Below are 15,274 nucleotides of genomic sequence, written 5' to 3' on the forward strand. Positions count from 1 at the left end.
TCCAACAGGTTTGTCAGGCACGGCCTCCCCTTACTAAATCCATGTTGACTTGTTCTAATCAGACCTTGCTCTTCCAAGAATTTAAAAACCTCATTCTTAATGATGGATTCTAGAATTTTACCAACAACTGAGTTTAGGCTAATTGGCCTATAATTTTCCATCTTTTGTCTTGATCCTTTCTTGAACAAGGGGGTTACAACGCGATCTTCCAATCATCTGGGACTTTCCCTGACTCCAGTGACTTTTGAAAGATCTCAACCAACGCCTCCGCTATTTCCTCAGCCACCTCCCTCAGAACTCTAGGATGTAGCCCATCGGGGCCAGGAGATTTATCAATTTTAAGACCTTTTAGCTTTTCTAGTACTTTCTCTTTTGTAATGGCAACCATACTCAACTCAGCCCCCTGACTCCCTTTAATTGTTGGGATATTACATAACTTGCTGTCAGTCCTGAAGAAGGGTTACACCGAAACATCAACTTCTCCACCTCCTGATACTGCCTGTCTACATTGTCTCTGGGCTGCATCACTCTAATTTTATTAGATTTTTTATTTTATTCGATTCCCTACAGTGTGGAAACAGGCCCTTCAGCCCAACAAGTCCACGCCGATACTCCAAAGATTAACCCATCTAGACCCAATTCCCTCTGACTAATGCACCTAACCTATTGACAATTCACCTGGCCTGCGTATCTTTGGACTGTGGGAGGAAACCTGCACAGACACAGGGAGAATGTGCAAACTCCATGCACACAGTCACCTGAGGCCGGAATTGAACCTGGGACCCTGGTGGTGTGAGGCAGCAGTGCTATCCACTGAGCCACCATGCTACCCTTTCTCAAGAGACCAGTGATGGACAGATAGCCAGAAAGGCTGAGATTTTGTCACAATATGTATGAAATAAAGCAATCATTGCTGTGCTACTCAAGGATGTTCTTTCTACTAATTGTTTGTCATGGCGTCTATGATGGACTACAGATGTGATGGTTAGAAATGGCAGGGGGATTGTATTTTCAGGAAGGACTCAGTCTTTTTTTAAGCCAAACTGAGTTTTCCATGTGATAGTCATTGGTCAGATTTAGCAACAAAACCTTTCCACTAATATTTTGACAACTGTATATAGCCTAGTAAATAGCCGTCTGGCTGTAGATTGAAAAACTTAATGTTAATCGATGGTAGTCGTATTTTTATTAAAGGCAATGTATTAAGTTTAAAAAACCATAAAGTTTGAAAGTGTGAAATATAGAATATAGAATATATAACATTACAGCGCAGTACAGGCCCTTCGGCCCTCGATGTTGCGCTGACCTGTGAAACCAATCTGAGGCCCATCTAACCTACACTATTCCATATACATCCATATATCTACCAATGACCATTTAAATGCCCTTAAATGGAGATAATTGTAAAGGAGATATATTAGATCCAAATTCGGAGAGGTTGTTAATCTGAAGTTTTTAACAGACTATTGTGTTTTAATTCTGGCCAAGGATCTTGGTTTGTACTGCTGACTTGATAGTCACAAGTTTATCATACAATCCCTATAACGTGGAGCTCTGCACTGACCTTCCGAAGAGCATCCTGCCCAGACCCATCCATCCACATAACCCTGCATTCTCCGTGACTAACCCACCTAGTCTGCACATCCCTGGACACTTTACCACGTCTTCAGACTGGGAGAGCGTGTAAACTCCAAATAGACAGTCACCCAATGCTGGAATCAAACAAGAGTCCCTGGTGCTGTGAGGCAGTAGTGCTAGCCATTGAGCCACCTGCCTCCACCATTTACATGTGTACTAACTCAATTTAAGCTTATAACTCTCAACTTGTCAAAAGCCATGCTAGCATAAAGGAATGTCTTGCCTTTGGATTTGATGTAATTTTATTCTACTGCATAAAGTGCAGGTACAAACCTGTTTATTCTGACAATGACAACGTGACTTTGGTTAAGACAAATACCAGCAATAAATTTTCCTACAATTAACAAAAATAGTAGTGGTGGAAATAGGTTTTTCTGATTGGAGATCTCTAACCAGTGGTGTTCCTAGGGTTCAGTGCTGGGGCCCCTGTGGTTTGTAAATATATGTAAATGATTTAGAGGATAATATGGATGGGCTGATTAGTATGTTTGCAAATGAAACAAAGACTGTGGGAGCTGTGGATAGTGAGGAGGATTGCCAGAGCATACAACAGGATACAGATAGGCTGGAGACTTGAGCAGAGAAATGGCAGACGGAACTTAATCTGGACAAATGTGAGGGGATGTATCTTGGAAGTTCTAATACAGGAGGGAAGTGTACAGAAAATGGCAGAATCCTTAGTAGCGTCAACATACAGAAGGATCGAGGTGCACAGGTCCTACAGAGCCCTGAAAGTGGCAACCCAAGTGGATGAGGTGGTCAAGAAGGCTTATAGCATGCTCGCCTTTATCAGTCGGGGCATAGAGTGTAAGAATTGGCAAGCCATGTTGCAGCAATATACAACTTTAGTTAGGCCACATTTGGAATACTGTCATTACACTACCAGAAAGATGTGGAGGCTTTGGAGACAGATCAAAAATGATTTGGCAGGATGTTGCCTAGTTTAAAGGGTATTAGCTATGAGGAGACAAACTTGGTTTGTTTTCACTTGAACTTTAAAAGATGAGGGGCAACCTGTTGGAAGTTTATAAAATTATGAGAGACACAAATAGAATAGAGTCCTTTTCCCAGGGTAGAACTGTCAATTACTTGGGGACATAGGTTTAACATAAAAGGGAGTAAGTTTAAAGGAGACATGAGAGGCACGTTTCTATTTACACAGAGGGTGATTAATGTCTGGAATACACTGCCAGAGCGGGTGGTGGTGGCAGATGAAATAGCAACATTTAAGAGACATCTTGATAGACTTTTCACTTTTTTTGTAAAAAATACAAGTGACAATAAATGACTGTTCTATTCTAGTCAGCGAATAGAACAGGATCTGAACTGTGTGGAGACAAAAAGGTTTTTAGTTTAGAAAGGCATCATTTGTCAGCTCTGTCTTTGTCCTGCTTAAGAATCATTTGCAAATACTCTACATCCTGGACAAATAACCCATGATATATGAATACCAATCCAACCATGGCTGATTGGGAATTTGAATTCAATTTTATTTTTAAAAAAAGCATTTATACAACTAAAAAGACAATGATGATGTCCATTTTCGTAAAAGAAACCACCTGGTTCATTGGTGTCTTTCAGGGAGGAATCATTATATCTTTACCTGGTCCAGTCTATAGTTATTGGGCAAAAGCCCTTCTTCAGATTCCTGATGAAAGGCTTTTGCCCGAAACGTCAATTTTCCTGCTACTTGGATGCTGCCTGACCTGCTGTGCTTTTCCAGCACCACTCTAATCTTGACTCTAACCTACAGCATCTGCAGTACCCACTTCTGCCTGGTCTAAAGTTATTCCAAGTCCACATCAATGTGACTTGACGCATAACTGCCCTATGAATTGGCTGAGCAAGCCATGCCGTTATATCAGAGTGCTACAGTGTGCTGTGGTTCAAGGGTGATCAGGGACAGACAGTGAATTCCGGCCCTGCTGACAATGTGACAGGAAATGCCAGGACATCTACCTAACCCCACATCGCCATGACTGAACTCTACCTCTAGGAGTCTTTGACAAGTCATCTTGTCTTTCTCAGTTCAGGTGGCATGTACCAGTGGCCTGTTTGGATTATCTGCTAATGCCTGTCTCACACAACCTGCAACCCCAGCCATTCACCACTCTTTTCTGGAGGACCTAAGTTGTTACGAAGTACTTATGAGTGTCAGAAAACGTAATGTCATCACCCTTCTCTTGCTTTCATTCTAAATGGGGGTCTTTTGTTTTGCTTCCACAGTGTCCGAGTAAGATCACCACCCAGCCCAGTCGACTGGACACTAGCACCAAGGATTACCCAGACGATGTTCTGCATTTTGCTCGCAGCCATCCTCTTATGTTCCAGTCAGTGTTCCCTATCAACCAGCACCCGGTGCTCATCAAAACCAATGTCCAGTACAAGATGACGCAGATCGTGGTGGACCGGGTAGAGGCAGAAGACAGTCAATACGATGTCATGTTCATTGGGACAGGTATGCTGAATGCTGGGGTGGTCAATGCTTTTAAAGCAGCACAGTATTTAGAATGGGATAGAAGGTACAGTATTGAATTGAATTGAAATAGCTTTATTGTCACATGTGCTCACATGAGTACGGTGAAAGGTTTACAAGTCACCACTTAACAGCGTTATCTTTGGTACAAAGGTACCTAGGTACAGAAAGTTAAGCATTTCAGTCTTCCTTACTAAAAAAGTTGAAAAGCAAAGAAATACTGCTTACAGTCCTGATAATTCAATACCACAGTTCAGTTCTAATGTTTACTATGTGAACTCACTCCTACTCCTCTTCTAGCAACTTAGTCTTCCGTTCTTATCTCCTTTGTGTGTCTGCCTGGTTTTCCATTAAATGTATCGGTGCTGTTCCCTCCAACTGCTCCTCGTGCTAGTGAGTTCGGTATTCTGGTCACAGTCTGAGACTGTGTGAGTGAGGACTGTGCATTTGAAATCTTTCCAGTCGCGCATTTCTTAAATGTTTTGTCAGTGCTTCCTTGTGTTGTACTGTGTCAGTCCTGTCTGTGTATGAGGCTGTTTGACAAGTGCTTTGCATGTGAGTGTGTGTGGGCTTTGCATATGAAGGCCAGTCGTGGGAGAACTATGTATCATTACAGGTAAGAGGTGAGCTTGAGAAGGCAGGACTTTATGGTGTCCTCAGCCAAGAATCGAACCCACACTGTTGGTACCAGTGTGCATCACCGCTGTTCAGCCAACAGAGCTAACCAATGCTCTTGTATTGCAGTATAAATCCATCGATAGGGGTAGATAAGGCCTCAATTTTCAAGATATGGTTGGGCCAGGATTCTCTCCTGCTTTTGCTGCCTTGGCATGGATTTGAAGGATTTACAAGTTGATATTCAGGCCACATGCAAATGAATACTCATCCTGTTTGGTCACAAGATGAACATATCATTGTTGTCCTGGTTGGGTGGGTGGGTGGATGGGGCATTGGGTTGGGGTTAGGGAGCGTAAACGTAGTTCTGGCTCAGGGCAGAGACACTATCCACCGCACCACATCGATCTTAAATCTCTACTCACTTAAATACTGTCAGAAATCTGACGACACCAGGATTATAGTCCGGAAGGTTTATTTGAAATCACAACCTTTCAGAGGGTAGCCCATTCGTCACCTGGTGTCATCTGATTTCTGACCTTGTCCACTCCACTCCATCACTGGCACCTCCACATCACATACATAATGTTCAGTATCCTATCTCACTTTCTTACCAATCCATTGGTCCCCAAACTGCACGATAAAAGGACAGAGTAGGATTCCTTCTGTCTCCTTCAGCGAATAATGCCACTCCCATAGACATGTGTTGAGGACTCATTCCTCATTCAACTTTGACATTTGGGGAGCTAATTTTCCGAGGTCAAACACTGGTGTCCTTTGCCACCAGCGAGAGCTATTGACAGATCAGAGAGGGTATTGGATTCTCAATGCAGAATCCCACCCTTGCAAAACCAAATAGCCCGGAGCCCTGGAATGTTTAAGCTGAACTTTATTTTATTTCCAATAATCCCCTGCCATGACTACTCTAAACAAAGTCCTGTGGCCACTCCCACTGACATTCTTACATAAAGCAGCACAGTGGTCCGGGTCGCTCCATCACTGAGCTCTCTTTGTTAACCGCACACTGAAATGTCTTTGCTTAGCACTGCAAATGTCAGAATTAACAACTGAAAGTCTTGTGATGTGACTGTGTGAGGTGAGACCAGGGCAAGAGACCGCAGCCGTCAACTCAACAAACAACCCGGGAAATGTCAACACCAATCACTCACCCGGATTCCTTTGTTTCATCCGTTTTTTTAATCTTTTATTCGCATTCTGCGACTGAGAGTGTGGAACCAGGCCATTGTTCTGCTGTTGCCGGTTCTGCCACGCTGGTGGCGGTCCCTTTTAATTACCTCATGGGATGTGGGATCTGGGGCAAGGCCAGAATTTGTTGCCCATACCTAATTGTCCCTTCAACTGAGTGGCTCACCTGGCCATTCCAGAGTCAACTAAATTAACCTTAAGTCACTTTGCTGCAGGTCTGGAATCACATTAGGCCAGACTGGCTAAAGATTACAGAATCCCTACAGTGCTGAAAGAGGCCATTCGGCCCACTGAGTTTGCACCGACCCCCTGAAGAGCGTCACACCTGCTCGCGGCCCCCTATCCCTATAACCCTACATTTCCCATGGCTAGCCCAGCTCACTTGCTCATCCCTGGTCACTGTAGGCAATTTGGCGTGACCAATCCATCTAACCGCACATGCTTGGACTGTGGAAGGAAAGCGGGGCACCTGGAGGAAAGCCACGCAGAGACGGGGAGACCGTGCAAACGCCACACAGACAGTCCTCCAAGGCCCTGAGGCAGCAGTGCTAACCACTGAGCCCATGATGGCAACTTTATTGTCCGAAGCACATTAATGAACCAGATGTGTCTTTACAACAGTTGATTGTAATTTCATGATTGCCTTTACGGAGACTGGATTTCGATTCCAAATATTAGTAGTTGAATTTAAACTCCACCAGCCATCATGGGGGGATTAGACCTTGCTTTAACACACAACTAGGATGAGCCTTTGGATTATTAGTCCAGGAACTTTGCCACTACACCCTACAACTAAACATCCTCAAGGCCTAGTTTAGTTTAACTCAGTGAACTCTTCCTGAAGTAGGGTGAGACATGTACTTTGCTTGTCTGTAGGTGGGGAATTAGCAACTCTTCCTATCCTGACTAGGCAGACTAGTGATAGATTACAGAACTCCTACAGTGCAGAAAGAGATCTTTGGGCCCATCGATTGTGCACTGACCCACCGAAGGGCTTTGCTCCTGTGCCACTGAAACTTGCCATAGTCCCTTGCGCTGCTTTCTCATGAATAGAAAACAGCGGGTAATTGATTTAATCTGAGGGTCACTACACGTCAGGTGAGAGACAAGGTTACAAAGACTCCCTGATAACCTCAGCCAAGGCAAGAATTGAACTTGTGCTGAAACTTGAAAGGGTTCAGAAAATATTTACAAAGATGTTGCCAGGGTTGGAGGATTTGAGCTATAGGGAGAGGCTGAATAGGATGGGGCTGTTTTCCCTGGAGCTTCGGAGTCATCTCCAAATCGGGACTAGATTGGGTTGGGATATCTGGTAACCCAATTGGCTGGATGGCTGGTTTACCGTGTAAAGCCACACCAATCATACAGTCATAGAGTCATAGAGATGTACAGCATGGAAACAGACCCTTCGGTCCAACCAGAATTGCACGCAATATTTCAACAGTGGCCTAACCAATGTCCTGTACAGCCGCAACATGACCTCCCAACTCCTGTACTCAATACTCTGACCAATAAAGGAAAGCATCACTCCCTAGGACCTTACCATTAAGTGTATAGGTCCTGCTAAGATTTGCTTTCCCAAAATGCAGCACCTTGCATTTATCTGAATTAAACTCCATCTGTCACTTCTCAGCCCATTGGCCCATCTGGTCCAGATCCTGTTGTAATCTGAGGTAATCCTCTTCGCTGTCGACCGCACCTCCAATCTGCAAACTTACTAATTGTACCTCTTATGTTCGCATCCAAATAATTTATGTAATGACAAAAAGTAGAGGACCCAACACTGATCCTTGTGGCACTCCACTGGTCACAGGCCTCCAGTCTGAAAAACAATGCTTCACCACCACCCTCTGTTTTCTACCTTTGAATAGAGATGTACATCACAGAAACAGACCCTGTGGTCCAACTTGTCCATGCCAACCAGATATCCTAAATTAATCTAGTCCCATTTGCCAGCACTTGGCCCATATCCCTCTAAAGCCTTCCTATTCGTATATCCATCCAGAAACCTATTAAATGTTGTAAATTTACCAGGTTCCACCACTTCCTCTGGCAGCTCATTCCATGCACGTACCACCATCTGAGTGAAACAGTTGCCCCTTAGGTCCCTTTTATATATTTCTCCTCTCACCCTAAACCTATGCCCTCTAGTTCTGGACTCCCCACCCCAGAGAAAAGACCTTGTTCATTTACCCTAGCCATGCCTCTCCTGATTTTATAAACCTCTGTAAGGTCACCCCTCAGCCTCCGAAACTCCAGGGAAAACAGCCCCATCCTGTTCAGCCTCTCCCTATAGTTCAAACCCTCCAACCCTGGCAACATTCTTGCAAATCTTTTTGAACCCTTTCATGTTTCACAACATCCTTTCGATAGGAGGAGGACCAGAATTGCACGCAATGTTCCAAAAGTGGCCAATGAAGTAACAGTTTCTACAATAATTCAGGAAACATGGCAACCAGTCTGCACAGCACAATCCCAAAATAAACAGCAATGTGACCATGACCAGGTAATCTGTTATCCAATTGCTCTTGATTGAGGGATAAATATGAACCATGACTCTGGTGACAATTCCATGACTCTTTCTTGAAATAGAATTCCTACAGTGGGGAAACAGGTCCTACAGCCCAACAAGTCCACAGCGACCCTCCGAAGAGTAACCCAACCAGATCCATTCCCCTACCCTATTATCCTATATTTACCCCAGACCAATGCACCTAACCTACACAGCCCTGAACACTATGGGCAATTTAGCATGGCCAATTCATCTAGCCTGCATATCTTTGGATTGTGGGAGGAAACTGGGGCACCCGGAGGAAACCCGCACAGACATGGGGAGAATGTGCAAACTCCATACAGGCAGTCACCTGAGGCTGGGATTGAACCCTGGTCATTGGCGCTGTGCGGCAGCAGTGCTAACCACTGAGCTATAGTGTCATGGAATCTTCTCTACTCACTTAGAAAGGCAAAACCAGGGAGAGAAGTGTCAGGTGCAAGAGTTGAGGGAGTCCACAGGATGGCAACAGGCGAAGGAGCATGGGCAAGGTGAACAACAGTGCTCCCTTTGGTTCTTCCTGATCACTGTTTTGTGACGAGTATTTTCTTACTCTGCAGATACTGGGCTAGTCCTGAAGACAATTGCCCTGCGGAAGGGTAACGGCGTACAGAGTGAGGAAGTTATTCTCGAAGAACTCCAGGTTTTTAAGGTATTCATTTTACCATCTAGCTATGGTCTGATAATATTGGATCCTAATTCCTATGCATTTTAATCATGTCCCCACCTCAGTCTCCTCTGCTCTAAGGAAAATAGCCTCAGTCTGTCCAGTAACACCTCCTAATTGATACTCTGCAGCCCAGGGCAGCATCCTGATAAATCTCCTCTGTACCCTCCTAACTGCAATCACATCCTTCCTATAACGTGGATTCCAGAACTGCACACAATCCTCTTGTTGTGAATGCACCAATGTTTTATACAGTTCCAACATTACCATGCTGCTCTTAAACTCTGTGCCTCAACTAATAAAGGCCAGTGTCCCTTTTGGCACCTTACCTATTTTATCTATCAGTCTCCGGAGTAATTCTCCAGGAGAGGGAGAGATACGCAGATGTCCAATAATGATTTCTATTTTCACGTTGCCAGATTCCGAATCCTATCACGTCAATGGAGATATCAGTGAAACGGGTAGGTATCATTGTCCATTCGATGCCGTGGTATTCTTTCGGTGGATGTAGATTTTTCCTGTTGATTGCCACTTAACGTCCCTCCTGTGTCCTCTGCCCCCTTGCAGCAGCAGCTGTACGTTGGCTCGAGGGTAGGCGTTGCCCAGGTGAAGCTCCATCAGTGTGAGACTTACGGTAATGCATGTGCCGAGTGCTGCCTCGCCAGAGACCCCTACTGTGCCTGGGATGGAAGCTCCTGTACCAGATACCTGCCAGCTGCTAAAAGGTACTGTGTCTGGCATCTTTACACTGGCTCCGAAATAACATGTGCGTATGTGCTGGGGAAGGCTGGCTTAGATAGTTTTCATCAACTTGCTCAAGGATATCTGGAGCAGGTGGGACTTACACCGGGACCTCCTAGCTCAGAGGCTGGAACACTGCCACTGTACCTCAAGAGGCCAATTTATATGAACACATTAATAGATGAAAGGAATGGACAAATCTGTACCTATGTTCACATCTGGTTAACACATGGTGGACTACTCTGTTTATCCTTTGAGTACTGTGCATTATATGCGTATTTTGGAATATTGCGTGCAATTCTGGTCTCCTTCCTATCGGAAAGATGTTGTGAAACCTGAAAGGGTTCAGAAAAGATTTACAAGGATGTTGCCAGGGTTGGAGGATTTGAGCTATAGGGAGAGGTTGAGTCAGCTGGGGCTGTTTTCCCTGGAGCGTCGGACGCTGAGGGGTGATCTTACAGAGGTTTATAAAATCATGAGGGGCATCTTTAGGGTAAATAGACTAAGTCTCTTCCCTGGGGTGGGGAAGTCCAGAACTAGAGGGCATAGGTTTAGGGTGAGAGGGGAAAGGTATAAAAGAGACCTAAGGGCCACCTTTTTCACGTAGAGGGTGGTTTGTGTATGGAATGAGCTGCCCGAGAAAGTGGTGGAGGCTGGTACAATTGCAACATTTAAAAGGCATCTGGATGGGTATATGAATAGGAAGGGTTATGAGGGATATGGGCCGGGTGCTGGCAGGTGGGACTAGATTGGGTTGGGATATCTGGTTGGCATGGATGAGTTGGACCAAAGGGTCTGTTTCCGTGCTGTACATCTCTATAAGTTTAGATAATTATAGAGCCTGTGACCTCTGATCATCAAATCCCTACAGTGCTGAAAGATCCCATTCAACCCATTGAGTTCACAGTGGCCCTCTGAACGGCATCCCACCCAGAGCCATCCCCCCAACCTATCCATGTAGCCCCACATTTAGCATGGCCTATCCACCTAAACTGCACATCTTTTGGATTGTGGGAGGAAACGGGAGTACCCAGAGGAAACCATGCAGACAGGGGAGAACATGCAGACTCCACACAGACAGTCACCTCAGGTTGGAATTGAACCCAGGTCCCTGGTGCTGTGAGGCAGCAGTCTAACCATTGAGCTACCCTGCCACCCTAATGTTGAATATTGAACAACATATCTACAGGAATGACTGTACACAAGTACTCCACAGTTTCATTTGCCTGATTCCCACCACCTCCCCCCCCCCCCCCCCCCCCCACGCACCCCACCTCCACCATCCAAACCCCTCACTCTCACTCCCAGCAGTAGGTGCCATGCCCTGTCAGCTAGCTTACATTGCTGATTATTCTTAACCACAAACACCACCCTCCAACTGATGCTTGTGAGTGTATTCACCAGCAACGGTTGCTGGGGAGTCAGGGGAAGCGATAACCCTGGAGGGTTGTCCCCTTCTCTGTGTGGATGGTGAAGCCCATTGCAATGCCAGACAGCAGCCTTCAGTTCAATCTGTGTAGACTAGGGCCTAACTCATATGTGGGTCAACGGAAAGTGAATGAAAGCAAAATACTGCAGGTGCTGGAAATCTGAAATAAACACAGAAATTGCTAGAGACGCTCAGCAGCTCTGGTGCATCTGTGGTGAGAGAAACAGGTAATGTTTCAAGTCCAATATGATTCCTCTTGGGTGACATATTGAATCCACATTATTGGGGAAGCACTTAAAACAGAGAGAGTGAGCAATCCATCAGGTGCAGTTTTGAAATCTTCAATTTTTGTTTAAGTCTATGAGACACTCTTCTGTGTTAGCGGGACTCCAAACCCACGCTAACCAGGAAGATCCTCACAACTGCTCAGACCATTGGATTGGCTGTGTAGGTTGGAAACGTACTCTGTGACACTGAGGGAGCTGGGAGTATACCTTGTGGCACAGACTCCCATCCCCACATGCCCAAGCCTAACCAAGTGGGAATCCCCCGTTCCCTCCAACTACCCCTCATCCTCCCACAACATCCCCACGGTTTCAGGCTCACCATTCTCTCGCCCTACCCCAATCTAACCTCCTCTGATTGGCATGTTACCAAGGCCCTGCCCATTCTAAATAGCTAGGGCCATCTGCCCCAACACAGGTTACTCACCCACTATAGAGATCATAGAATCCCCTACAGTGTGGAAGCAGGCCATTCTGCCTATCAGGTCCACATCGACCCTACCGAAGAGCATCCCACCCAGACCCCTCTCCCCCCATCCTATCCCTGTAAACCCTGCATTTCCCATTTCTAACCTACCTCACCTGCAGCTCCCTGGACACTATGGGCAATTTAGCACTGCCAATTTTAGACTTCCCTCCTGCCCACAATTGTCAACCCATGCGATTCAACTCCACAGACCATCACATATTTACCTGCAGAACTACTGGGGCAAGAGGACTTCTTTCAAATATGTTCACGGAACATGGGCCTCAGTGGCTGGGCCAGCGTGATGGCTTGATAGGGCAGAGTCAGTCATGTTGCAGTGGGCCTAGAGTCACATGTAGACCAGACAGGTTCCTTCCTGACAGGACATTAATGAAGCAGCTGGGTTTTAGGATGCACAACAGTTTACATTAGGTTAGCCTTTTTTGCCTCATTCAAGATATTTATTGAATTCAAATTTGACCATCCAGGAATTGAAGCCATGTCACTGGAGCATTAGTTTAGAGTTCTGGATCACTAGTCTAGTGACACTGCCACTGTCTCCCCAACTTCACCCACAAACCATTCACTTACAGCATTTATAGAGGTACCAGAATTCTGAGAATAGTTAGTCCCATCACCATAAGGGCACAGTCTGAGAGGGAAAGGCATTTAGCTGATGAGCTGATCTCTTCGGCAAGATTGTGTTAAAGAGCCTGAGATTCTCTTTGTGTCCTCTCTTGGTTTAGACGTTTCCGGAGACAGGATATTTGGAACGGTAACCCCATTCACCAGTGTCTGGATCAGAGTCTGATCGGTAAGAACGACCACATCTCTGCTTCCAATCTCTCTCCTTTCTGCTGTATCCACCAGCGTGCTTTCGACATATCAAAGTGATGTCTCTGTGATGGGATTAATGAGCAATCAATGTGTAAATCCAGCCAGGGAGGGACAGATGCCATATACGGGATGCAAACAGGGTAGATGCTCTGAGGAATATTCCCCTCATGAAAGGAGGGGACACAATTTTTAAATAAAGAGTCAGTTGTTTAACATGGAGATGAGAAGGAATTTTTTTCTTTCAGTTTGCTAATGCGTGGAAGTTTTTTCCCCAGAGATTGGTGGAGAAGGCAGAGCTATCAAATAGTTTTTGAGGCTGAATGAGACAGATTCTGCACTGATAAGAGAGTCGGGGTTTAATGGGGATAGGGCTCATGCCCCTTGGATGCTGCCTGACCTGCTGCGCTTTTCCAGCAACACATTTTCAGCTTTAATGGGGATAGGCAAGGAAGTAGAGTTGAGGTCACCATTAGATCAGCCATGAGCAGACCCAATGGGGTGAAAGGCCTCCTTGCCTTTCCTGATTCCCATGCTGGTTAAATCGACTGAGCATTTGCATCTCATGTCAATAGTGCTGTGCATAACTTGTTGTCTTTCAGCAGGATTTGTTCCCATTCAGTTCAGAGACTATTCTGGTTAGCATTAAGGGTTGTCCTTTCTCTCTTGCATGCTAACCTATGGTACGGGGCGTATGGGTCAGGAAACTGAATCTTTTGTTGCCATGAGCCTTCTCTGTAGGATCACAAATTCCTAGATCGGACTGAGGGACAGTTAAATACTCAACCTGGAATTGTTCCCCCACCCCAGCCTCACACAAATCCATCCAGGAATCTGAATGAGGGTGGTTGAGAATTTCAAACTATTTTGTACTTTTCACTTAATTCTTGCTAATAACTGGGTCCCGATCATAAAGGTACAAACAATGACTGCAGATGCTGGAAACCAGATTCTGGATTAGTGGTGCTGGAAGAGCACAGCAGTTCAGGCAGCATCCGAGCAGCAGTAAAATCGACGTTTCGGGCAAAAGCCCTTCATCAGGAATAAAACCTTCCTAATGAAGGGTTTTTGCCCGAAACATCGATTTCACTGCTCCTCGGATGCTGCCTGAACTGCTGTGCTCTTCCAGCACCACTAATCCAGAATCCCGATCATAAAGACGCATTTCCTAAATAGTGGTTTCCCTTCATGCCATGAATATGAGATACAATTAAATATTAATGTATTAATTAAAAATCCCAGGCCTGAGAGTTGTCTATCACTAAATACTAACTACTAAGTTTTTTAAAAAATATGTATTTTACCTCCTTATAAAAATGTTCTTTTACTCACTCTCATTCCTACTGCTTGCTGCACAGCCATGTTTGTTTTTTGCTAGAATGTTCCTCGCAGTAAGACGCTGGGCCTGTGAGCCAGGCTTAAGTGGCAAGTTCCCAGTCTGCAGTGTTTTGTCAGGTGCTCTCTCACAGAGGGAGAGGGACAGTGCTGAAGGGACAAAGCCACACACACAGGGCAGTCGGCTACTGAGCAACATCGGCAAAGGTCTGACTGAAGATCATTTTCCCACCCTCTCTATCAGGCAAGGGTGCACAGAGCAGGAAGATTTGAACTGGATAAATAGAATCAATCTGAGAAGAAAGCACATGAATGCGACCTCTTTCATGTTGGGTCCTTTGCTAAGCCTCCCTCTTTAAGACCTCTCACTCCTTGACCCCACTCCCTCAACCTCCTCTTCCACTCCTATCCAGAGCTCACCACAACTAAAAGTAATTATATTTGCCTTTCTCATGAAAGCACTCTCCTTTACACAGCTTCATATCAGTATTTGGAACCTAATTCTGTCTTAAAAAGAACTTCAGGGCGTAATATTTCAGGGGTAATAGTCCTCTTTCAAAGTGCCCATGGCTTTTCCTGTTCTCAATGCTTCCACTGCCTACATGGTACCAAGTGTCTGTTCAGGTTTCAGTTTGTTTGGAGGTCAGAACCAACATTGCAAACTGATGCCCATTGTGATGCTGTCCTGGTCTTTGCCAATTAGCTCGTTGGCTGCATAGAACATAGAACGTAGAACAGTACAGCACAGAACAGGCCCTTCAGCCCACGACATTGTGCCGACCACTGATCCTCATGTATGCACCCTTAAATTTCTATGACCATATGCATGTCCAGGAGTCTCTTAAATGTCCCCAAAGACCCTGCCTCCACAACTGCTGCTGGCAACGCATTCCATGCTCTCACAGCTCTCTGTGTAAAGAACCCGTCTCTGACATCCCCTCTATACTTTCCTCCAACCAGCTTAAAACTATGACCCCTCATGTTAGTCATTTCTGCCCTGGGAAATAGTCTCTGGCTATCGACTCTATCTAT

At 45.4% G+C, this 15,274-nt stretch overlaps 1 protein-coding gene across 2 annotated transcripts in view; it reads left to right on the plus strand.

The window, feature by feature from the left end:
- Positions 1-15,274, plus strand: part of sema3bl (sema domain, immunoglobulin domain (Ig), short basic domain, secreted, (semaphorin) 3bl) — a 188,912-nt gene that overhangs the window by 165,017 nt on the left and 8,621 nt on the right. For both annotated transcript variants that reach the window (XM_043707662.1, XM_043707661.1), the window contains exons 11-15: positions 3,865-4,096; positions 9,047-9,138; positions 9,573-9,614; positions 9,721-9,878; positions 12,820-12,887. In XM_043707662.1, the coding sequence (XP_043563597.1) occupies positions 3,865-4,096; positions 9,047-9,138; positions 9,573-9,614; positions 9,721-9,878; positions 12,820-12,887 (592 nt within the window). The remainder of the gene's footprint in view (positions 1-3,864; positions 4,097-9,046; positions 9,139-9,572; positions 9,615-9,720; positions 9,879-12,819; positions 12,888-15,274) is intronic.

Source organism: Chiloscyllium plagiosum, chromosome 18 (genome assembly GCF_004010195.1).
Source record: "Chiloscyllium plagiosum isolate BGI_BamShark_2017 chromosome 18, ASM401019v2, whole genome shotgun sequence".
In the NCBI taxonomy this organism is placed as follows: Eukaryota; Metazoa; Chordata; class Chondrichthyes; order Orectolobiformes; family Hemiscylliidae; genus Chiloscyllium; species Chiloscyllium plagiosum.